Consider the following 26,330-nt stretch of genomic DNA (forward strand, 5'->3'; position numbering starts at 1 on the left):
TACTTGGTTTGAACATGTGGAATCATTTACTGCTTGGACATGTTTTTCCATATTCTGCATTGGCATAAAAGGCATAATTGCATCAGCTCTGCTCTGTTTGTAATGGTTGCCCTAATTCTGGATTTTGGGTCATTTCATGTAAAGCTGGAAAAAAACAAAACGAAGAAAAAGAAGAAGAATCACTGTGTTTTCATAAATACAAACACATGGGGGGAGATGCTGCACCGGTGACCGGCGGGAAGGAAAGTGATTCACAGTATCTGGACAATTTGGCTGGCATTTTCCAGTCTGCTGAGGAGGGGGTTTGTGAAAAAGGGTGGTGGGGGGTGGGGTGGGGTGGGGTGGGGGGGCGACAGATGCAACAACATGCCTCTGAAAGACAAGATGGACAGACAACACTGGGCCCTCAGTCTTTTTAAGAGGCGATCTCGGTTTCACTGGAGGCGAAGCACTGACAGAACCTGCAACCCGACTCAGGGGGCTGATCCACAGGTGACGCCCCCCCCCCCTTGTCTACCAAAGAGGGAACTACCACGCACTCAACACAACATATCCCTGTTTCTGTAGATGCTAAAGCCATGCCAAGAATCCCAAACAGCCCGGTCCCAGTGCGTTTACTGCTGCTGCCAAGGCGAAAGGATCAGGGATGACAAGAATTTAACGATTCCGGTTCCTTTATTGATATCACTTATCAAGTTGATTCTCATTGGATCAGGGAATAAATTATAGTTCAAATGGCTTTGTTTGCATTAACTCTTCAATTTCAAATACGCATTAACGTTTTGCATTCAACTCATAAAGTAGTAGTTAACCCATAAGGACCCAACGCTACTTCTGTGTCAGTTCCCAAATGAATTTTTCTCTTTATTTAACCTAAGGGATTTATCACCACTTATTATGATACCATTCTCTGAATTTTGCATTTTTTCCAGTGAAAATCATCTATTTTCTTATTTTTAATTGACTGATCATCTATCTAAGGTGTTTATAAACGCTCAGGGTAAATTCTAAGCTTATTATATCAAAACACATTTTTCATTTATTAATTTTTTTAAAGTGACTTGTTCAGTAAAATCTATCACTAACTGAACATGAAACAAATGTGTCCATCCACTGTCACTGATCCAACTCCATGGGTTTTACTGGGGAATCAATGTTGTAGAAGATGACGGTGTTTCCATGGTAACTACGGAGGCCCTGAACGTCCAAAATGGGTCACATCTGATGACCATGAAAAGATGATTAACTGTATTTTACATAAATTATTTATATGTATTGATAGGATTAGTGCAGGGATGTCAAACTCATTTTAGTTCGGGGGCCACATTCAGCTAAATTTGATCTGAAGTGGGCCGACCCAGTAAAATAATGACATAATAATATATAAATAATGTCAACTCCAAACTTGTCTCTATGTTTTAGAGCGAAAAAAGTAAATTTACATTACGAAAAGGTTTAAATCTACAAACTATCCTTTTCAAAAGATGTGAGAAACATGAACAAACTGAAAAAATAAGTGTAATTTTAACAATATTATGCCTCAGTTTATCATTTACACATGTACTACATTATAACTTACAGATCACAGTGGATCTACAACCACACAAAACATTTAATAACAGACCGAATCTTGTTAAAATTGTACTTAGTTTTCTTAAGACATTTCAGGTTGTTCATACTTATTCAGGTTTTTCACATTTTTTTGTGAAATTATACTTTGTTTTAGTGTAAAAATACATGATAATATTTACATTTCCAAAGAGAAAAATTTGGAGTTGTCATTATTTATATGTTATTATGATAGTATTTTACTGGTCCTGCCCACTTGAGATTGAATTGGTCTGAATGTGGAACCTGAACTAAAAGGATTGTTAATTTTGTAGTGTAATTTTTGCATTTCACAAATTCATCCCGAGGGCCGGATTGAACCCTTTGGCGGGCCAGATTTGGCCCCTGGGCCGCATGTTTGACACCTGTGGATTAGTGAATCAACAGTTTAGATCAGTAGATGGTTTGGCTGGTTGGCTTTATAGATTGCCAGTGACCCAGAATAGATGTCATTACATTTTAGGAAAAGTAGGTCAAGTTGAAATTTTTTATGAATTTTTAAAATCTTTTTTTCCCTCTAATTTACTCATAATGGCCGAAATTTCACGTCTATAAAAACATCAATTTTGTTTCAGTTTACTTCAGACTTGGCACATATATAGAGGCAGTTGATATACTGACATCAGCACATGCATAGACATGATGACATCAGCTGGATTAATGCCAAAATAAGCTATAATACGTGCGAGGGGCGGGGTTTGCTGTGCTTGGCACCACTAGTTTTTATATTTTTTATGCTCTTTTTCTTTTACACGCCATTTTTTAAATGCCACTTTGTTTTGGTTGTAATTTTCTAGTTAAATTATTCTATTTCAATTTTATACTTATCTTAAATTCTTCTGACATTCAGTGTGGACGACAAACTCAGGTTACTTACTTTCTTTACTGTACACATGACACTAAACAGTTTGAATCTTCAATCTTCAACTGCTGTAAATGACCCTAGTGTCGTCTTTACTGGTGAAATACAAACATACTTTAGAGCACAGGTGTCAAACATGCGGCCCGGGGGGCCAAATCCGGCCCGCCAAAGTGTCCAGTCTGGCCTTTGGGATGAATTTGTGAAATGCAAAAATTACACTAAGATATTAACAATCCTTTTAGTTCAGGTTCCACATTCAGAACAATTCAATCTCAAGTGGGTCAGACCAGCGAAATACTATCATAATAACATATACATAATGACAATTCCAAATTTTTCTCTGTTTACACACGCATTTACACTAAAACAAAGTATAATTTCACAAAAAATGTGAATAACCTGGACAAATATGAACAACCTGAAATGTTTCAAGAGAAGTAAGAACAATTTTAACAATTTTCTGTCTGTTATTAAATGTTTTGTGTATCTGTAGATCCTCTGTGATCTGTTAGTTATAATGGACACGTGTAAATGATAAACTGAGGCAGAATATTGTTAAAAATTACACTTATTTTTTCAGTTTGTTCATGTTATTCACATCTTTTGAAAGGATAGTTTGTAGATGTAAACCTTTTCATAATATACAGGGTGGGGAAGCAAAATTTACAATATTTTGAGGCGGGGATTGAAAGACAGTGTATGACCAATTAGTTTATTGAAAGTCATGAGAATTTATTTGCCACAAGAAAATTGACATAATAGAAAATGTTTTTATTCTATGTGTCCTCCTTCTTTCTCAATAACTGCCTTCACACGCTTCCTGAAACGTGCGCAAGTGTTCCTCAAATATTCGGGTGACAACTTCTCCCATTCTTCTTTAACAGTATCTTCCAGACTTTCTCGTAATAGTTTTGCTCATAGTCATTCTCTTCTTTCCATTATAAACAGTCTTTATGGACACTCCAACTATTTTTGAAATCTCCTTTGGTGTGACGAGTGCATTCAGCAAATCACACACTCTTTGACGTTTGCTTTCCCAATTACTCATATGGGCAAAAGTTTCTGAAAAGGTATGGATAATAGTGTTAGGTATGATTATGACATCAATATATGTTTGGTTTCAAAACAATTGATGTAGTGCCTGCTGAGAAAAAAAACAACTAAATGTTCATTGTAAATTTTGCTTCCCCACCCTGTAAACTTACTATTTTTGCTTTATAACAGAAAAGTTTGGAGTTGACATCATTTATATATTATTATGTAATTATTTTACTGGTCCGGCCCACTTCAGATCAAATTAAGCTGAATGTGGCCCCTGAACTAAAATGAGTTTGACACCCCTTCTTTAGAGGATTCACACCCAAAATACAGAAATGACCTGATGACACATTTGACACCGACCAACGATTCCAAGGAACTGAGCTACTGGGAAGTGGTTCTCTACAAGAACTGGTTCTCGATTCCCATCCCTAAAGGCGGCCTTACACTGTGCGAGTTTAGAGACGATTTCTCACTCGTGCGACTCTTTCTGGGATCGGGCCCGATGTGCCTCTAATCGTGTGTCGTGCTTCGTGCGGTATACATGGGGTAAAGAGAAGCGATTAGCACCTCACGACCACCTCACGACCAGCAATCGTGTGTTTGCAAGGAAAACGGAGCTGTTTGAAATCCTTCTCGCTCCTCGTGAGGGTATCGCACTGTCAAAGCAGTGCCACGAACCGATGTGCCTCAAATTCTCACACTGTGCATGCGCGAACACAGAAGCGTACAAGCTAACAGTAGCTGGCTATTGGCCTAGTGCAGTTTAGCTTTTGCAGCTTACCTCTAGTTACCGCTGTAGGATTGACAGCCCATAGTGTCCATGTCTGGACAACCAATTCCTGCACCAAACACATTTTCAAGTCTTTTCTTCTTTTTTGATTCCCTGCAGATAATGGCACATATTGCCAAAGCGGCTCATTGGTTTTTGTTTAGCACTACCATTTCGTGACTCACGCCAATACACAATCGTCTATGCACTTTTATGGATTCCTTGGTATTTTAACGTTGTATTTCTGGATACAACACTCGAACGTGTCGTGCGTCCTCTGGTGTGTGGTCCTACAGTGTGAGCAGTCAGATCGCATACGAGCATCGGTCCGTACAGTGTGAGAACATGAATCGTGAACCTGACTTTATGATTGATTCGCACAGTTTGAGATGGAGCTGCGTGCAACGATCGAAATAATCGCACAGTGTATGGCCGCCTTAAACAGGAGTGAATCAGACGGAGCTGAGCAGGAAACTGAGCGTTCACAGATGAGATGGACTATATATATATAAATAGAAGACACTCTGTCACCTTCAGCTCCTCTGTTCCCGAAATAATCCCCAGGAGGAACAGCGGCACCTTGTTACCTGCTAACACCTGAATACACATGACATTTTCAGCAACCGTCAGCCAGATGTTGACGAAAGGGAATCCAGAGCCGTGCCCCGATACCGTTTCCTCTTTTATCAAATGTTGGGACCACCCAAGCAGCCTGCGATACACTTTACAACCTTGCGGCCATATGGCATGAGAATCAAGTGGAGTGAGGTGCCAGGCAGCTATATTCAATAACACTCCGATACAATGGCTCCAATTCATAGCCCTTTATAAAGAGGGACTTGTGCACAGTTAACAACCATGGGAAGGAGAGAATAAAACAGATATTCCAGGAGCTGCGGCAGCATCGGCGCTGGGTGGGAGGCTCAGACAGCGCTAACGTTTGGCTGACACAGCTATGAGATGACACTGTGACCGCGATTTTATTTGCAGAGAAAACTGGCATCGAAATGACTGCTGGAACCAGGGGCAACGCGATGAAAGGTTCAAGTGTACTTGTCTTTTCAGATAATATCACACGTCTGTCCCACACAAAGAGAAGGGTGAGAATAGGAACCTTAATCCTATTATATATGTGCAAAGTTAAGTGAATAAAACGCTTTCTTTTGTGTCGAGTCACAGCGTCTTTCAGCACATTCGTACGTATTCCTCTCACTGCTTTTATTTACCAGTTGGTTTGGAAGTAAATTGTATTCTGTGTCCTGTCTGTCTCCAGCCAAATCGGGGCAGTGGTTTAGTCTCCGAGTTTGTCCGAGTTTGATCTGCAGTGGGCCGGACCAGAAAAATAATAACATAATAAAATAATAACATAATAACCTATAAATAATGACAACTCCAAATTTTTGTCTGTTTTAGTGTAAAAACAAACAAACATTAAATTACAAAAATACTTACTTTTGTAAACTATCAAAAAAAAAAAAAACATGAAAAAAATGAAATTTAAACTAAAAAATGTAAGAAAATTTAGTGCAATTTTAACAATATTATTCCTCAACTTATCATTTCTCCATGTGCATTATGGATCAGATCTACAAAGACACTAAACACTAAGGAACAGGAAGAAAAATTGTTCAAATTGTGCTTCATTTTCGACAGACATTTCAGGTTGTTCATATTTGTTCAGGTTATTCATATTTTAGTGTTGCAGGATAGTTTGTAAATGTAAATATTTTCATAATTTAGTGTTATTTTTTGTACTAAAACAAAGAAAAAAATGTAAGTTTTTCCTTCTAGATTTTTTTTGGCTTAATTCAAGATTTTTTTTTTCTTAATTGAAGATTTTTTTGGGGGGGCCTTAATTCAAGATTTTTTTTTAACTTAATTGAAGATATATTTTGGCTTAATTCAAGATTTTTTTTACTTAATTGAAGATTTTTTTTTTTTCTCAATTCAAGATTTTTTTTTTTTTTTGGATTAATTGAAGATTTTTTTTTTTTTACCTACTTGAAGATTTTTTTTGGATTAACTGAAGATTTTTTTTATTTTTTTTGGCTTAATTCAAGATTTTTTTTAACTTAACTGAAGATTTTTTTGGCTCAATTCAAGATTTTTACTAAATTTGAGATTTTTTTTTTTTTACTCGATTGAAGATTTTATTCTTACGTATTCCTCTCACTGCTTTTATTTACCAGTTGGTTTGGAAGTAAATTGTATTCTGTGTCCTGTCTGTCTCCAGCCAAATCGGGGCAGTGGTTTAGTCTCCGAGTTTGTCCGAGTTTGATCTGCAGTGGGCCGGACCAGAAAAATAATAACATAGTAAAATAATAACATAATAACCTATAAATAATGACAACTCCAAATTTTTGTCTGTTTTAGTGTAAAAACAAACAAACATTAAATTACGAAAATACTTACTTTTGTAAACTATCAAAAAAAAAAAAAAAACATGAAAAAAATGAAATTTAAACTATAAAATGTAAGAAAATTTAGTGCAATTTTAACAATATTATTCCTCAACTTATCATTTCTCCATGTGCATTATGGATCAGATCTACAAAGACACTAAACACTAAGGAACAGGAAGAAAAATTGTTCAAATTGTGCTTCATTTTCTATAGACATTTCAGGTTGTTCATATTTGTTCAGGTTATTCATATTTTAGTGTTGCAGGATAGTTTGTAAATGTAAATATTTTCATAATTTAGTGTTATTTTTTGCACTAAAACAAAGACAAAAAATGTACGTTGTTAATTCTAGATTTTTTTGGGGCTTTATTCAAGATTTTTTTTTTTCTTAATTGAAGACTTTTTTTTTTTTTTTTTTGCTTAATTGAAGATTTTTTTGGGGGGGCTTAATTCAAGATTTATTTTTTTTAACTCAATTGAAGATATATTTTGGCTTAATTCAAGATTTTTTTTTACTTAACTGAAGATTTTTTTTTTTTGCTCAATTCAAGATTTTTTTTTTTTGGCTTAATTGAAGATTTTTTTTTTTGACCTACTTGAAGATTTTTTTTTTTTTTGATTAATTGAAGATTTTTTTTAACTTAATTGAAGATTTTTTTTTTTAGCTCAATTCAAGATTTTTTGCTAAATTTGAGATTTTTTTTTTTTTACTTAATTGAAGATATTTTTTTGCTTAATTGAAGTTTTTTTTTACTTAATTGAAGATTTTTTTTTTTTTTTGGCTTAATTCAAGATTTTTTCCTTCATTCAAGCTAAATTTTTTTTTTTTTTTTTGCTTAATTCAATTCAAGACTGTGGAATTTTTGCACTTGGCAACAACATCCCAGGGGCCGAACTGGACCCTTTGGCGGGCCGCATGTTTGACACCCCTGGTCTACAGTCTACGGTCTACATGCAGCAGCATCGGCGCTGGGTGGGAGGCTCAGACAGCGCTAACGTTTGGCTGACACAGCTATGAGACGACACTGTGACCGCGATTTTATTTGCAGAGAAAACTGGCATCGAAATGACTGCTGGAACCAGGGGCAACGCGATGAAAGGTTCAAGTGTACTTGTCTTTTTCAGATAATATCACACGTCTGTCCCACACAAAGAGAAGGGTGAGAATAGGAACCTTAATCCTATTATATATGTGCAAAGTTAAGTGAATAAAACGCTTTCTTTTGTGTCGAGTCACAGCGTCTTTCAGCACATTCGTACGTATTCCTCTCACTGCTTTTATTTACCAGTTGGTTTGGAACTAAATTGTATTCTGTGTCCTGTCTGTCTCCGGCCAAATCGGGGCAGTGGTTTAGTCTCCGAGTTTGTCCGAATTTGATCTGCAGTGGGCCGGACCAGAAAAATAATAACATAATAAAATAATAACATAATAACCTATAAATAATAAATTAAAAAACGTAAGAAAATTTAGTGACAACTCCAAATTTTTGTCTTTGTTTTAGTGTAAAAAAACCCCCATTAAATTACGAAAATACTTACTTTTGTAAACTATCAAAAAAAAAAAAAAAAAAACATGAAAAAAATGAAATTTAAATTAAAAAACGTAAGAAAATTTAGTGCAATTTTAACAATATTATTCCTCAACTTATCATTTCTCCATGTGCATTATGGATCAGATCTACAAAGACACTAAACACTGAGGAACAGGAAGAAAAATTGTTCAAATTGTGCTTCATTTTCTACAGACATTTCAGGTTGTTCATATTTGTTCAGGTTATTCATATTTTAGTGTTGCAGGATAGTTTGTAAATGTAAATATTTTCATAATTTAGTGTTATTTTTTGTACTAAAACAAAGAAAAAAATGTAAGTTTTTCATTCTAGATTTTTTTTGGCTTAATTCAAGATTTTTTTTTTCTTAATTGAAGATTTTTTTGGGGGGGCCTTAATTCAAGATTTTTTTTAACTTAATTGAAGATATATTTTGGCTTAATTCAAGATTTTTTTTACTTAATTGAAGATTTTTTTTTTTCTCAATTCAAGATTTTTTTTTTTTTTTTGGATTAATTGAAGATTTTTTTTTTTTTTACCTACTTGAAGATTTTTTTTTGGATTAATTGAAGATTTTTTTTTTTTTTTTTGGCTTAATTCAAGATTTTTTTTAACTTAACTGAAGATTTTTTTGGCTCAATTCAAGATTTTTACTAAATTTGAGATTTTTTTTTTTTTTACTCGATTGAAGATTTTATTCTTACGTATTCCTCCCACTGCTTTTATTTACCAGTTGGTTTGGAAGTAAATTGTATTCTGTGTCCTGTCTGTCTCCGGCCAAATCGGGGCAGTGGTTTAGTCTCCGAGTCTTCGCAGAGGGACAGATAATCAATTTTGGATTCCTGACCTGTCAACCCGAAGCGACTGGATCTCCAGACAATTTAACAAACCTGTCTGATCTACTCATGCGTGCACCTGGTGGACGGTGATTATATTTAATCACATATGCGGCGACGTTTTTGATAGAAATGCAACGAGTTCAGTGACAGCTGGCGATAACAGCGATGTCAGCCGAGATTTAACCCATAGAGAGCCAGAGCTATATTTTTGGTGGTGATATCCAAAAGAATCCCACTAAATATTAAACCATTACTGAGTGATTTATCACCATTGGCTATACTCAGTTTAAGTTTATTTAAAGAGCACTTCGGAAACAAAGTCTGGTACATCAATTATAAAATATAATAATAACTATGAAAGTAACAATAAAACAAGAGCAGGGTCTCATCTCATGTCAGGTCAAAAGCAAAGGAGTAAAAATAGGTTAATTCCATAATTTAGATGAAGCAACAGAAAAGGCTCCACTTAGACCTTATTAATCAGGGGTTATAATGTTATAGGTGGAAAAAAAATCTGGTATTTTCCTAGATTTAATTTGTGTTGAGTATATTCAAAGGTTATTATATTAAAACTGAAGAAAACATGACTTTTTCAGCCAAAAATATCATTAATTCTACATAAAAACAAGCGTCTCCATTCACTGTCATTGATTCAACTCCGTGGGTTTTACTGGTGAATCAGTTAATTCACTCATCATGTGAACTTTGGGTGATTTTATCAAAACAGAGTCAAGTTTTATGGTTTAGAATTTCTGGCTCAAAGAATTTTCTCGAGATTTAACCTTTCCTAAATAATTTATCACCTTTTATTATAATGTTATCCTCCACATTTTACGTTTTACAGTGAAAATCAGGTCGATATTTGGAATAGATTCAGAGGTCATCATATCAAATCTATGAAAACTGAAGAAAAATTGACTATTTTAGCAAAATAGTCAAAACAAGTGTCCCAATCCACTGTCACTGATCCAGTTCCATGGGTTTTACTGATAAATCAGGTATTTTCCTTTATTTAATTCACTGGTCATGTAAAACCCTGGGTGATTTTATCAAAACAAAGTAAAGTTTTATGGCTTATTGTTTCTGGCTCAAAGAATTTTTCTTGAGAATTAACCTTTCCTAACTAATTTATCACCTTTTATTATATTATTGTCCTCCATAGTTTGCATTTTACAGTAAAAAATCCGGTAGAAATTCAGAGTAGATTCAAAGGTCATCATATCAAATCTATGAAAACTGAAGAAAAATTGACTATTTTAGCAAAATAGTCAAAACAAGCGTCTCCATCCGCTGTCATTTATCTTTATCTTTTTATCTTTATCTTAACTTCATGGGTTCTACTGGTGAATCAATGTTGTAGAAGATGGTCGTGTTTCCATGGTAACTACAGAGCCTCTGAACGTCCAAATCAGTCATATTTGATGACCATGAAAAGATGGAAAACCGCATTTTACAGCAATTATTTGCATGTATTGATAGGATTAATAGATCAACAGGTATGAGGCATAAGTGTTTAAGGGTTATTTCTTTTTATTGTTTTTTTTCCATTCTTTGTTTATTCGGAGAAGCAGATCATACAAAACTTTCCTTTTGGGTACAATTTAATGTCTGTACCTCAAATGTGAATGAAAGAGTGAGTTTCTAGTCCAAGTTTTTTAGTAGTATATAGAACAAATACAACAAGTGGGCGGGAGGAGAGGGCTTGCTTCGCTTCTTCATCAACAAGATAAAACACTTTTTTTTTTTTAAATTTCATTTTATTTATTCATTCCAATCTAAATGATTGGAAAGAGGCAGGATGAAGAAAATTTACAATACCTGCCCCTTTCTTCAAACATCTGCTTACATCAGATAAGTTGCTGTCACAGCTATTACAGTAAACAGTTTACATAACAGTCAATGCAAATAAAACAAATCCAAAATCCATAAGTAAAATCATTTCATTTCATGCTTTTACAAAGCTTCTCTATTCTTTCCTTATACAACCTCTTAAACTGAAAACTATTTGTACAGCACTTCTCTTCCATTGCCAAAGGCAGTGTTTCTCAAAGTGTGGGGCGGGCCCCCCAGGGGGGGCACGAAGGCGTGCCAGGGGGGGCATGGGATCTCTCCTGGTTGGTTGTTTTTTGTTTTTTTTTCTTCTTCAGGTTAGAACATGTAGCAGGTGGAACTAATATTTTAGAGCTGGAGCACCCTGGACTCATTTTAGGGACGTCCACCAAACCAGTCTGCTGCCATGGTGATCTGTCACTAGACTAGACAAAGAGTTTAGGTTTGGACAATGGACAAGGACTGAACTGGAAAAGAAAAATGTGGAATGTTTCTGTTTTTGCACAGTTTGTACAGTTTGCACTTTAATGTTCTGAGATGTGCAATGGAAACGGGCTCATTGCAGCCACTGATATTGTTAAAATTTTCATCTTAAGTTTATGCATTTGGCAGATTTGGCAAATTTTGCCAAAATTTGTTTGTTGTTCTAAAAAAAGTAACTTTATTGTCATAGCTGTAAGATAATTGCACATTTCCAATTTTTATTTGGAAAAATATTGTCTCGGAGCAGTCTGGGTGTTTATTTTTATTGTTCCAGTAAAAATCTAAGTTGTTTTTAATTGTAACAACAAATTATTCATGGAAAAGCAAAAAGTATTGTTACAATATTGACGTTTGTTTCAATAAAAGTTATAATTGCACCACTGTTACAATGTTGCTGGGGTTGGGGGGGGGGCGCTGGAGATTTTTCATCCTCCAAAGGGGGGCCCGACAGAAAACAGACTGAGAACCGCTGGCCAAAGCTTTAAGGTGTGTATGTTTACACGAACCTAAACAGAAATGTATATCATGTAAATGTTTTCACAAAACCAATATATTCAATTCACACCCATTACAGGTTTTATATATACTAGTCAACATTTGCTCGGGATCAGTTTTATATTTGCACAATAATTGATGTTGTATAATATTTTGGGTGACTTCATATATTATGTGTGTACTTTGGCTAGTCATGTAAAGAAAAATGGACCAAAAGGTAAAAAAACATACATTTTTATTGCACTTTCTGGCAAAAGGGTGATACAACCCTAGAAATTAGAGTTCACAACAATTACTCTTCCAATTTTGTTTTCACTGAAACCACTCAGAATGTTCTGAAACACATATGGTGCGATGTCAATAATGTGTGTGGCCACCATCCGCATCCGCAGGCTGTACTCCACTGGGAAAATGAACCGTCAAGTTTCCAGAATTACACCCCCGAATATAGCAAAGTTATAGTCCTGATCCCTAGCAAATGTTGACTAGTGTAGTTGGTCCATTTTGACCAAATAGTGAAAAAAGACTCGCTTTGATCCTTAAAACAAACTGTCAGCTTCTCCAGAATATAAATGTCCTGTACGATATCGGTCCATTCTTCGGGTTTAAGGGTTAATTTGAGGGCAAAAGTGTACATTGTATTTCTTACATTCAGATTGACGACACTTTCTTCTGCTTCTGTATCTGCTGTTTTCTCTTCAGATCAATCAGATTTCAGATTTCCTCTAATGGCCTCTCACCAGCCAGCACCTCACAACAAAGCGGCGTTCCTTGACAGCTGGATCACAGCAGAGTGCAAGTTGTGCTGGACCAAGCTGCGTTTGCACTTAAATCACCATCACCACCCCGCCGACTATGTTCAATGGTTAACCACGGCGCTACAAATGACTGCCGTGTGCCTGCTGAGGGGGACGAAAGTTTGACACTAAATATAACCTGGCTTAGCCGCTGTCGAGAGAAGCTGAGGTCTGGGGCACGGCCAGAGTAATAGTGGTTTTTTAATGCTTTGTCAGTCATTACTTTGCTACCATGGGGATATATGGATCAGCGCTCGCAAACAGTAATTAGAGATCACAGGCGGACTACTGGGGCGGTGGTTTTGTGGCTTCGTCATGTGGTTCAACAACATTCAGTCAGGGCGAAGGTGTGCCAAAACATTAGGTTATCCTACAGGAAAAATAGAAGGCCACAAAGCAGGAAGTAGGGAAGGGAAATGATAAGAATTTTAGCAGATCTGGTTGCATTATCGATTCAATTCTATCGATTCTGTTGTTGGTTCTCATTGGATTAAGGAATAGTCTACAGCAGGGGTGTCAAACTCATTTTAGTTCAGGGGCCATATTCAGCTAAATTTGATCTGCAGTGGGCCGGACCAGAAAAATAATAACATAATAACCTATAAATAATGACAACTCAAAATTTTTGTCTTTGTTTTAGTGTAAAAAAACCAACAACATTAAATTATGAAAATACCTACTTTTATAAACTATCAAAAAAAAAAAAAAAAAAAAAAGAGGAAAAAAACTGAAATTTAAATTAAAAAAATGTAAGAAAATTTAGTGCAATTTTAACAATATTATTCCTCAATTTATCATTTCTCCATGTGCATTATGGATCAGATCTACAAAGACACTAAACACTGAGGAACACGAAGAAAAATTGTTCATATTGTGTTTCATTTTCTACAGACATTTCAGGTTGTTCATATTTGTTCAGGTTATTCACATTTTAGTGTTCCAGGATAGATTGTAAATGTAAATATTTTCATAATGTAGTGTTATTTTTTGCACTAAAACAAAGACAAAAAATGTAAGTTGTTAATTCTAGATTTTTTGGGGGCTTTATTCAAGATTTTTTTTTTTCTTAATTGAAGACTTTTTTTTTTTTTTTTTTGCTTAATTGAAGATTTTTATTTATTTATTTAATTGAAGATTTTTTTTGGCTTGATTCAAGATTTTTTTTTAACTTGATTGAAGATATTTTTTGGCTTAATTCAAGATTTTTTCTACTTAACTGAAGATTTTTTTGGCTCAATTCAAGATTTTTTTTGCTAAATTTGAGATTTTTTTTTGTTTTTGCTTAACTGAAGATTTTTTTTTTACTTAATTGAAGATTTTTTTTTGGCTTAATTGAAGTTTTTTTTTTTACTCAATTGAAGATTTTTTTTTTTTTTTTGCTTAATTCAAGATTTTTTTTTAACTTAATTGAAGATATTTTTGGCTCAATTCAAGATTTTTTGCTAAATTTGAGATTTTTTTGTGGCTTAATTGAAGATTTGTTTTTTACTTAATTCAAGATTTTTTTGGCTTAATTGAAGATTTTTTTTTTACTTAATTGAAGATTTTTTTTTTTTTTTTTGGCTTAATTCAAGATTTTTTCCTTAATTCAAGCTAATTTTTTTTTTTTTTTGCTTAATTCAATTCAAGACTGTGGAATGTTTGCACTTGGCAAAAACATCCAGGGGCCAAACTGGACCCTTTGGTGGGCCGCATTTGGTCCCTTGGCCGCATGTTTGACACCCCTGGTCTACAGTACGAATGGCTTAGCTTGCATTAGCTCTGTTAGCATGTTGCATTTAATTCTAACAAACCTCATAAAGAGTTATAAAAGTGTAGTTAAAGGAGTGTTAAATCTACCTGCTGCTCCTCTGAGCCTGGTCGTCATGGAGATTATTCATAACCAACAGTAAAGCTGGTTGACACGGTGAAATGACGCTAACATTAACAGTATCGATAGAACCCAGAGGAGTTTAATGATAGCGGCTGTGACAGAGGTATACTTGCTGTAGGCTCCGCCCCCTCCAGTATGCAGCCAGATCAGGTCAGGTTTTTTTGCTAATTTGATTTTGAAAAATTTGATCTTCTCACAAAATTGATTACATTTTTGTGACTTTATCAGTTGATTTTTTATAGAGTTCTCACCAAAAATAGGTTTTAAGAGAAAAAAAAAATCATGTTCTAACAGGATTCCTGTTAGGTAGAATGGTGTATTCACCGCAGATGTAGCAGAATACGTCAGGCTTATTTTTGCAAGATCTTCTAGTCGAAGCCATTTCATTCACCTGTAATATTAAAAAAAAACATTAATCATAAATTGGCCAAAGTAAAATCTTCAGAACTCGTTTATTGCAGGAAATATGAAAGAATTTTGTATCATATGATGTGAAAATGCCCATAAATGTAAGCAAAAATGTTAAAAAGCCAATATGTAGCATTGTTCAGAAAGTTGACCTGATTGAGCAAAATTAATGTGATTTTTGGATTCGGCACACCAAAATTATCCTAAATCAGCTCAAAAAACATAAACAATAAATTTGTTGTTGACCAGTGTTATTTATAGGTTATTATGCCATTATTTTACTACAGTTTTTTCAGTTTATACACATCCTTTTTGTTTGGATAGTTAATAAAATGTAAATGTTTTTCATAATTTAATGTTATCCATCCATCCATTATCCACCGCTTATCCGGGGCCGGGTCGCGGGGGTAACAGTCTAACCAGGGATGCCCAGACTTCCCTCTCCCCCGACACCTCCTCCAGCTCTTCCGGATCAAATTTTTCTTATTTTTATTTCTTCTTATTTTTCTTCTTCAGAAATTTCAGTTTTTTCAGGTTATTCACATCCTTTTTGTTTGGATAGTTTATAAAATGTAAATGTTTTTCATAATTTAATGTTATTTTTTTGCATTAAAAAAATTTGGAGGTGTCATTATTTAAAGGTTATTATGCCATTATTTTACTGGTTCCGGCCCACTGGAGATCAAATTGGGCTGAATGTGGCTCCTGAAAGACAATGAGTTTGACACCTCTGCTTTAGAGGATTCTCAACCAAAATACACAAATGATGTGACGTCGCATTTGATATACGACGTCATGGAACCGATAAGTGGAATCGTTAAGCAAACAGACTAATGACTCCAAAGGAACCAGGCTACAAGAACCGGTTCTTGACGCTGAGGCATAATATTGATCAAATTTTTCTTATTTTTATTTCTTCTTCAAAAATTTCAGTTTTTTCAGGTTATTCACATCCTTTTTGTTTGGATAGTTTATAAAATGTAAATGTTTTTCAAAATGTAATGTTATTTTTTGCATTAAAAAAATTTGGAGGTGTCATTATTTAAAGGTTATTACGCCATTATTTTACTGGTTCCGGCCCACTGGAGATCAAATTGGGCTGAATGTGGCTCCTGAAAGAAACTGAGTTTGACACCTCTGCTTTAGAAGATTCTCAACCAAAATACAGAAATGATGTGACGTCGCATTTGATATACGACGTCATGGAAGCGATAAGTGGCATCGTTAAGCAAACAGACTAATGACTCCAAGGAACCAGGCTACAAGAACCGGTTCTCGACTCCCATCCCTAGCAGGAAGTGATCAGTAACCACGTTTTGCAGCAGGAGATTCTTGTCCAGGTTGAAAAGTCAACACTGTGTAAACATTTGAGTCCAGCGTGGTGCGAGTACGCTGTCATAGCTAATCAGGTCAGCTGCGATAAGAGCGTAAGATAATTCTGAGCCTTTAACGTATACCTGTTGGAGCGCAAGGAAGAAAGTGGCCACTGGAAGGTATTGTGTGAACGACAGTAATAAGGGTTTAAACATTTACCAGCGTAAGTGACAGAGCGGCAGTAAAGGGGCAAACCCAGAGATGAACTGATAACCGAGCATGGACTTCTCAGAACATTCTCACGGTATTAGTTCTTACTATTTTAGCTGATCATCTGCTGTTGTTCAAACCACGAGGGGCCGAATCGACAGGTTTTGTGACGATTCTACTGCATAACAAGGGTCGACACATGACAAAAGGCCAAAGGGAGGTTTCTAACCCTCCTACCACCCACCCACCCACGCAAACACCGCCACACATTTACATCCACGACACACTCTAAAGATTTAGCCGTGGAGTAAAAATAGAAGCCTGCTGTTAGCCCTTCACAGGAGGCCATGCAGATGAGAAATATTCCGAGCTGCTTTCTCCTGCCGCCACCTGCCAGCGGTGAGTGTGAGTGTGAGTGTGAGTGTGAGCGTCGTGGCCGAGTTGACCCACATTCCGGCGTCCGTCCCCGTGGATTTGGCCTCGTATTTACACAGAACGAGGAGGAGGGAGCGCTTCTGTAATCCTTATGATGTTATGGTATTTAAAGGACTTTTTGCTTTGTACTGACAGAACGTAATTCCATCGCCGGAGTTGTTAGAAAAGCTGCTTCAAATTCCATTAGCACCGAATCTGAGAAGGTGAGAGGTGGCGAGTGGTAATTCTCACATGGTCTTTTGTGACACAAGATTTCGTCTCCTCCCTCCGTGTTAGATTTTGAATGCGTGGCTTCTCAAAGTGAACAACCCCGTGCCTTTGTTTATTCCTAACCATTGTTTACTGTGCATCTAAAGCTCTAAAACGTCACGTAAGCCTTTTAATCATCGGTTACACTTTACATTGTAATCCGCAAACTGATGTTTTGTGATTAATTTAATTGACGTCCAGATGAAGTACAGGTTCATGTATGGTTTAAGAAGAAGACGAAAGAAAAAAAAAAAAAAAAAAAGCCTGGAATAGCAGCTCCATAAGCACGGATTTAGATTTGGATCTGCTTAATGCATGAACTCAAATATGTCAAAGGGAATGTGGGCCAGCAGCTGTAATGTTACACTCCTCGCATCCTGCATCGCAGAGGTTTTGGCCCATTCATAAAATACTGCACATTGTATTCTGTGCAGCTCCTACTTCATGCACAAAAGGAGGAATCTGAAGAAAAATGCACATTTAAACCAGATGACCTCGTATCGGACTTAAGGCACAAAAGCTGTTGCATGACTTCGGAGCCTCACGGAGAGGCAGCGCTCTCACACGATCCTTTCACATGTAAATTCAGGGTTTCAATACAGTGAAGCATGTGCAAACTGCATCAAATAAACCCTATAAGTAAAGAATAGTCCGATCTGTAGTGTCATTATGTCAACCATCCGCATGTGTTTTCTGATAGACGTCATTATTTTTGTAAATTTCCTTTCAGATGTCACTGCTCAAATGGTGTTTTTATAACTACGACCAGTTCCAGGTAAACATCTGATATGTTTCCTCTCTTGGGTGTTACTGGCGACATGCAGTCTCATCTCAACTAACCTTAAAATGTCAACCGATTATCTATGGCCCAATCGACTGACTCTCCTCTGTCATTCTACCAAACTCAAGTTTCTCATCTGTCATTGATTACAGCTCTTCGGTGTCCAGACTTCTCACTAACTCTGCCCTTTCTCCTCAACTTATAGGGCGGAAGACGTGATAAGCCCGAACAAAGTCTACTTCCAAGGTTTTATCCTCTCAGACTTCAAAACTCTAATCTTATTGAAATGTTTGTACACCAAGTTGAAGATTATTTCTGGTCTTTTCACCAAGACAGAAAAGACCAGAAGCTGAAACCAGCGTCTAAAAAGCAAAGCAATTAGGTCCTATGATTTACTCTACCTGCTTTAATGGGGACGCGAGGGCCTCCCAGATGGAGGTCACGGTTCTTAACCTCGCTCCTCAGCTACTGACTTAATCAGTTGGGAATATTTTTTTTTTTAAAGATGCCGCTTTTATAGGCGCACTTGAGGTTTATTCTTCTCAGTGTGACACAGTCCCGTAATGATCAATAATTATAAACCTTTACATTCTTTCCCCGAGACTCACAAACACAGTCTCCTATTAAAAGCGGAGTTTGTTGAAACCTGCGCGCTGTTAAAGTCGTCGAATCGCTCTCGCAAAAACAGCTCAAGCAATAACTTAACACATCATGATGCATCAGGGGAAGTGCAGCCAGCTTGCCAAGGTAAGGACTACATGGGCCTCTCAAAAAGCAATTAAGGCAGAGAGAGTCATAATATTGAATAGGGGGGGTGGGGGTGGGGGGGTTACATTCCTCGGAGAGAGGCAGCAGCAGTAGACTGTGAAATTCATATTGACTGGAGAGGCAAACACTCACAGGTAAGCAAGAGAGCCCAGCTTTTTCCATCTTGCTTGTCAGCCAAAGAATAGTGCCTATAGTCGGCCGCTTTGGGGGGAGTTCAGCCAACCAAAGATGCACCTATACAAAAGCATCCAATAAGTCTGTTCGCAGCAGAGCCTATAGGGTAAAAAAAAAAACAAAGAAAACTACACAGTCTGCTAAAAACAATGTATAAAGAACGGGCTAAAATGACCAAGATATTTGGAGGAAAAAAAAAAAATGCTGAGCTCTGGATGTGTGCTCACTGATGTGTTAAATCCTACTTGATTAAAGCAGGAAAACGCCTTTAACAATGAACTGTGCCAGTCCACTTAATTAAGTCAACTTGTACTTGGGAGCGCTGGGAAATGGAAAGCAAAGCAAACAGGGGCGCTGCCGCTCGGTCCCTCGGCTTTTCTCTGGATGCTAATCAAAGGCTTGATCTGCGAGCGGGACAGGCCTCGGGGACGGCGCTCTGCTTGGCTGATCCTGGCAATTTGCTCTCGATAATACCCTCCCGCTCGCTCGGCACCCCACGGAACCTGGCAACCCGACTCACCTAATCTGCACGGCCGCCCAAATGCACAAACACAGCCCCTAAAGTACACGTCACCGGGGAATAATCACATAATGGCTAGAGAGTTATTACATGCTCCTTATTATCCCGTCTCCCTTTGTGGCTCCAATTTGAGGATTTAACAATAAAGATGACTGAAGATAAAGATGCTGCGTTTGATTAACTGAAACAATAATGGTAGTATATTGCTTCGGAATGTGCAAGGACATGAAATTCCTTCAATATGTGCTTGTGCTCGGTCATTTTTTGTTTTATTTTGTTTTGTTTTTAATTGTTCCGGCGCGGTCCAGTCAGAGCATCTGGTGATTATTACATTGTCGTGAGGTCAGAGGAAGGGGCAGCCAATGAGAAGTGCATGATTAGTCTTTCACCGTCTGCAACTGTACAACTCCATTGAGTAACATGAGCGTCTGCTGATGCTATAAATCCTTCCCATCCAAAAACCCTGAGTGTTTATCGAAGCCACAATCGCCCCGTGTCATATCATCAGTCATGCATCGAGCAACCACATGGCGGAACGTCTTGAAGCAGGGCACGAGGAAGTGGAAACAACAGCTGCGAACCAGAACCCAAAGGCAGGTGGGAACGCAAGAGTGGAAGCAACATGGTGGACGGAGAGAGGCGTTCAGGTCCTACCTTTGAAGGAGATGAAGACCCGGGGGGCGGCCAGCGGGTCGTTGCTCACCGGGTTCCCGAGGGCGAAGCCGGACAGCAGCGCCGCCAGAAGGATGTGGACCGTCCACAGACCGTCCAGCTGCATGGTCAAAGCTCCAGAAGAACACGAATGTGGATGTTAAAACTCTCTGCAGGGACAAAACGACAAGCATGAGGAGACACTTTTCACTTCTAAACACTCCACCAAAGTAGAAAAAAAAACACTCCAGAATATGTTGCTTTAGCTTTTACTTATTATTTATGGGACATGTCAAATCAGTGGTTCCCGAGGGGCCCATCTGTGCAAGTTTTGGCGACACAGCACCGAGGTGTGGAGATTCCTCCCAGATCTCTGGAAGCTTTTCGCAAACTGATGAGTCCTCGTGGAAGCCAGCCAGGCTTTTTACAGATTTGTACACTGTTCCATTTGGTAAAAATTATGTTTGTTTTCACGAGTGTGTGTGTGTGTGCACATGTGACAAACTGATGGAAAGATCCCGTCGAGTCCTGTGTGAGTCCTTCTCTCCTGCTCCTCCTGCACATTCCAGGTTCATGACACTGTATGGATAAGCTTCTCTGTAATTATAGGCTCGACTAATACCAGGTTATACTGCAACCTCACACCTACTAGAAAACAAAAAAGACATGACGGCGATGTAAACCACTATGTTACATGTGTACAATAGGGTAAAAAGTACAATGGGGCTTTGAGAAGGGGATGAACACCTCAAACGCTCACTAAAGTCTCCTGAACAAAGCCCACGATCGTCAATTAAGTCTCAAGTTAATGAGTAAAAGACTCCATAGAAAAAACACAATGACACATGGATCACATGTCTAATAAGCCACTTCTATCTCCATCACATCAACTCCAAATGAATCTAGACTCTTATTTCTACCATTTGGACACTTCACTGTCATTTCACTGTGTCTGGATTTGACAACAACTTTTCTTCTAGAACATAATCCTACACTTAGAGTGGCGGAAAAAATTATTAGACCACCAAAAGTCATCAAAAACAATGGTTATGCAATCGAGTACTAACTCCTGTGTGTAACATGTGACTAAAATAAACAGAAAAGAAAACATGGAATGTCTAAAAGCACTGTTTTTAGCTACTGATGTAAGAACTGAAGTGATTTTGGTTATTATCAAGAAAACATGTTAAATGGATAGATATTAGTTCTGAAATTAAACTACTATGAGCTATTTTTGTTGTTATCATTATATTTGTCCAAACAAATGTACCTTTAGTTGTACCAGCCATTAAAATGAACAAGAAATTGAAGAAAACAAGGGTGGTCTAATAATTTTTTCCACGACTGTATATACTTCTTGTTTTTTTTTGCTTGTTTGTTTGTTTGGTTGGTTGGTTGGTTGGTTTTTTTGCCACATACGGGCAAGGAACCAAATACAGTAACTTTATTCACCTTGATTTTCGACATGACAATAAAAAATTTAGAAAAATTTCGCAGTCTTGTTATGTCGTCCAATAACACACTGAGGCTGAAACACTGGAGAATAAAAGTAGTGAAATTTTATCACGTGTGAGTCACCGATGAGCAAAAATCAAGTCAAAAATGGTGGTTGGCTGAAGTTTCCAACATACAGTCTTGGGTCAAAATGCGAAAATTCGAGCATTAATGAGAGAATGGGTTTAACTCCAAAGGAATATTAGTCTCAGAGCTACCAGATCTACTTCAAAAAATGTCTGCACATGACAATATATTCACTTTACAGGTTTGATCTAGTGGAAAATGTATAAATCTATTGTATAAATGTACTAAGAAACAACCAAACATGTGAACACTAGCACTTTAACGACACATCTGAATGTTTTAATTTCTGACATGCAGTGTATTGTCTTTAGTTCTTGATATGTACTATATTTTAGTGTATTGAGCTATACTGTTTTCCAGTGTAGTGCAGTGTCTTGCTCTGTACTGCACTTATTACACTGTATTGTTTTGTTTTGTTTTGTTTTGTTTTGTTTTGCTTTGTATTGCATGGATCTCTGTTATTTATTGTGTGGGGACTGCGGATGAAAATTAGCATTGATGCTAACTCTGGCATATTTATGTTTATACTGAAATGGAATGTATAAATGTGTTCATTAATGTGCACTGTCCCGCCTAAATAAAGATACATACCTACATACATACATACATACTTAAACCAACCTATATGTGCAATAACACTTCATCATTTACCTTTATGATAGGAAGATACTATCATATTTATTGATCATTGTATTTGGAGTAAATATTTGGGGTGGATATGTATATTATAGTTTATATTGAAAACATTTGATTATTGTAAATCTGATTGTGTATGAGGTGACTAAAAAAAAGTGTATATGAATGGTTTTTATGGATGTTTTGCGTTATTGTTAAAAATATATAGAGGAAAATGTGTGTTAACAAAGCAAAGGAGATGGATCTGGTTTGATTATTAGTTTGTAAAAAGGGGGTGGGAGTCAATAAGCTATACTTCTTCCCAATCCTTTTCGAGCGCAAAAAAAATTGTATTCATTTATTTGTTTTGACCATTCTTTGTTATCTGATGATTCTATGTGCTCGAAATAAACTACTACTACTACTACTACTACCTTGAAAACATCAGCAAACCAGCACTTTTGTCATTTATTTTACAATTAATCTTATTAATATGTAACATTTAGCATATTTAATCACTGAGGCAGATCATTTCTTAAAAAAAAAAGAATTGTAGACCGGTATAATATAGTCAGATGTGATTAAATGTGACCTGATCTCCATTCCAAACCCACCTTTAAAGCTTCACATCGGAGCCACTGAGTCCTCTGACTGAAGTCCATTTATGAGCACAAACACCTGTTTAAACCTCGGCTATTTACTGACAATTTGTTAACCATCCAGCTGTTTATTCTTAGACAGAGGCCCAGTCATTCACACAAATGGATCAAATCAAACAAAGCATTGAAACTAGATGACAGTGGAGGCAATAATGGAGAAAAAAAAGACCCCAATCCCAGATAATGTGGAGTCTCTCTCTCTGTATGTTGCAGGATGAAAACAATAGGAACATTTCTGAAAATACAATTTGGATTTTAAATCTACAAAAATGTGTTAAACTCTCTTAACACCTCCTGAAGTAGAGACATATCACACCCAGTGATGCTGTCAAGAAACAACTGAGTTAATGCCAGATATGTTCAGGAAAATATACATAAAAAGAGAGAAAGACTAAAACCAACAACCACAGCACATGTTGGCCGCCAGGACTCTGTGCGTAATGTTGCAACATGCCTCCACTCACTTCTTCTACTAATTTATTTGGTGTCCGCTCCATTTGGTGTCCATCCAAAAAACACCAGAGGAGCACTTCTTTGTTACACCACAGCACTTCACAGTAACATAACAAACGCCAGGATACAACCACAAACTTTTGCTATTAATAAACGGTATATTTATCACTTAGACTGCTGGGAAATGCACAAATATATGCAGAAATATTGAGTGTTTGCTGAAACATTATATAGAGTGAAATGTGTAATAACAGACTGGCAGCCTTGGCTCCACATGGACGACAGAACTGTAAACAATCTGGCGTGGAATTAGAGCGCACAGTCAAAGGAAAAAACAGAATAAAAGACACTAATGGGTGATGTTAAAATGACGTGGGGACGTGAAGACATCACATATGGGCTGATACTGTAGGAAAGCTTTGGAATATATATTAACCCTTTCATGCATAGTGGTCACTACAGTGGACAGTTACTCTACAGCTTTAATCTTGTATATTCATGGGTTTTGTTGTTTTAGTTCCATATCAACCAACACAGTGGACACTTATGCATCATCTTCTAAACTGCAATTCATACCATTATTGTAACTTTGCTGTTCTTGATTGGTTCTTGAGTGGAAATCAATTGTTAATTTTTTTTTTTTTTTTTTGCATATTATCTCCATGAAGTGAGTAATAACTAGTATTAGAATATGTTAAAATGTGAGAAAACATCAGATTAGCTGCATTAAACATGGTTTCATGTCACTGTTTTCATATCACTTTATGATATTGGGTTTTAAATACATGTTTCTTTGCTTCAAGAATAAAATTCATGGTGTAGCTGAGTGGACATTTTTGTAACTCCATGAAAAACAGGTTGATTAACCCTTTCATGCATGAACTGTGAGAACCTTAGTCAATATTTTTTTCTTCAGTGTTTTTATTCCTCCTTAGGCATGAAAAAAAAACAATGCGATCGAGTTTTTTTTTTTTTTTTTTTTCGATGGAGTTACAAAAATATCCATGCATTTAATTTTTGAAGTAAAGAAACATGTGTTTAAAACCCAATATCAGAAAGTGATATGAAAACAATGAAATAAAAACATTTTTAATGCTGCTAATCTGATGTCTTCTCACATTTTAACATATTCTAATGCTAGTAATTACTCACTTCATGGAGATAATATGCAAAAAAACAAAAAAACAAAAACCTTCTTGTCTAAGAAATAACAATTGATTTACACTTAAACATGTTACTGCACATCAGGTTTATCAAGAACAGCAAAGTTACAGTAATGGTATGAATTACAGTGTATGGGATGGTGCATCAGTGTCCACTGTGTTGGCTGATATGAAACTAAAACAACAAAACCCATGAATATACAAGAGAACAGCTGGAGAATAACTGTCCACTGGAGTGACCTATGCATGAAAGGGTTAAAAAAAAAAAAAAAAAAAAAAAAAATCACATTGTTTTTTTTGTTTGTTTGTTTTTCATGCCTAAAGAGGAATAAAAACACATAAGAAAAAAAAAAATCTTGATTAAGGTTCTCATAATTCATGCATGAAAGAGTTAAAATGTGGAATATAAGCACCGCATGCTGCAGAATAAATACAAAAATAAAATAAAAATTTTAAAAAATGCGCATCTGCAGGCAGGTATATGCATAATTAATCATACAAATAAGGTAGTTTGACGCAAAAAGTAGGAAAACAAAGTAATTGCACGTACCTTGTTGTTACAGATGTCGGATTCTAACTTCAGATCCAAGCTCCCCAAGTCATTGAATAAACCAATTCCAACAGATCGTTCAACTCTGGATTCCAGTTTAATGTTAGAAACAATAGAATCCCGCTGCTGCGCGTGGTGGAGCGTGCCTGAGTGAGTGCGTGCGTGCGTGCGTGCGCCGGTCCGCTCCGTACCTGTGCACACTCTGCGCCTTCACCGGCCCCGGAGTTGAGCGCACACCGACACAGTCACACCTCAGCCTGCGCGCAAATGTGGATCAGTCTGATGCGAGGACGCGCCGTGGAACGAGCGCATTCAACATCTCGAGTGGGAATTTAAAAAAAAAAAAAAAAAACAAGCAAAAAATTCAAAAAAAAAAAAAACCAAAAAACCCAAGAACCATGCGCACACAAACTAAGTCCCGCCGGTGGAAAAGCTCCAGGATCTGCGTCCGCTCCTCTGGAAAGTTGTGCGCTGCTGACGGGAGGAGGCAGGGTGTTAGCAGGTGGATGCGGAGGCCCATTTGCCTTAAACACACCCAGGGGGCGGGCAGCGCGCAGCCGAGCCACCCCCCCACACCAGCCCTCAAACCCCCACCACCACCACTGACACGGAGGATGATTTACCACCGAGGACTGGGCATGGACACGGAACATCCACACATTTATATCACACTTTAGAGGGATAGTCACTAAACATACAGATATATTCAATTTTAGATTATTATTACTAAACATACAGATACTGAGATTCAACTTTAGATTATTATTACTAAACATACAGATATTTATATTCAACTTTAGATTATTATTCACTAACATACAGATATTTATATTCAACTTTATATTATTATTACTAACATACAGATATTTATATTAAACTGTAGATTATTATTCACTAACATACAGATATTTATATTCAACTTTAGATTATTATTCACTAACATACAGATATTTATATTAAACTGTAGATTATTATTACTAACATACAGATATTTATATTCAACTTTAGATTATTATTCACTAACATACAGATATTTATATTCAACTTTAGATTATTATTACTAACATACAGATATTTATATTAAACTGTAGATTATTATTCATTAACATACAGATATTTATATTAAACTTTAGATTATTATTCATTAACATACAGATACTGAGATTCAACTGTAGATTATTATTACTAACAGACAGATATTTATATTAAACTTTAGATTATTATTACTAACATACAGATACTGAGATTAA

The 26,330-nt window shown here is 36.5% G+C and overlaps 1 protein-coding gene across 2 annotated transcripts in view; it reads right to left on the minus strand.

Moving 5' to 3' along the window:
* LOC115419638 (semaphorin-3F-like) overlaps positions 1–25,443 on the minus strand; it is a 171,641-nt gene extending 146,198 nt beyond the window's left edge. Inside the window, exons 1-2 of one of the 2 annotated variants that reach the window (XM_030134529.1) lie at positions 25,081–25,443; positions 20,063–20,229 (exon numbers count right to left, since the gene is read on the minus strand). In XM_030134529.1, the coding sequence (XP_029990389.1) occupies positions 20,063–20,186 (124 nt within the window). In that variant the 5' untranslated portion in view covers positions 20,187–20,229; positions 25,081–25,443. The remainder of the gene's footprint in view (positions 1–20,062; positions 20,230–25,080) is intronic. The other variant, XM_030134530.1, reaches the window with a different exon arrangement.
* Between the last annotated feature and the right edge of the window lie 887 nt (positions 25,444–26,330).

The sequence above is a fragment of the Sphaeramia orbicularis genome, chromosome 5 (assembly GCF_902148855.1).
Source record: "Sphaeramia orbicularis chromosome 5, fSphaOr1.1, whole genome shotgun sequence".
NCBI lineage: Eukaryota > Metazoa > Chordata > Actinopteri > Kurtiformes > Apogonidae > Sphaeramia > Sphaeramia orbicularis.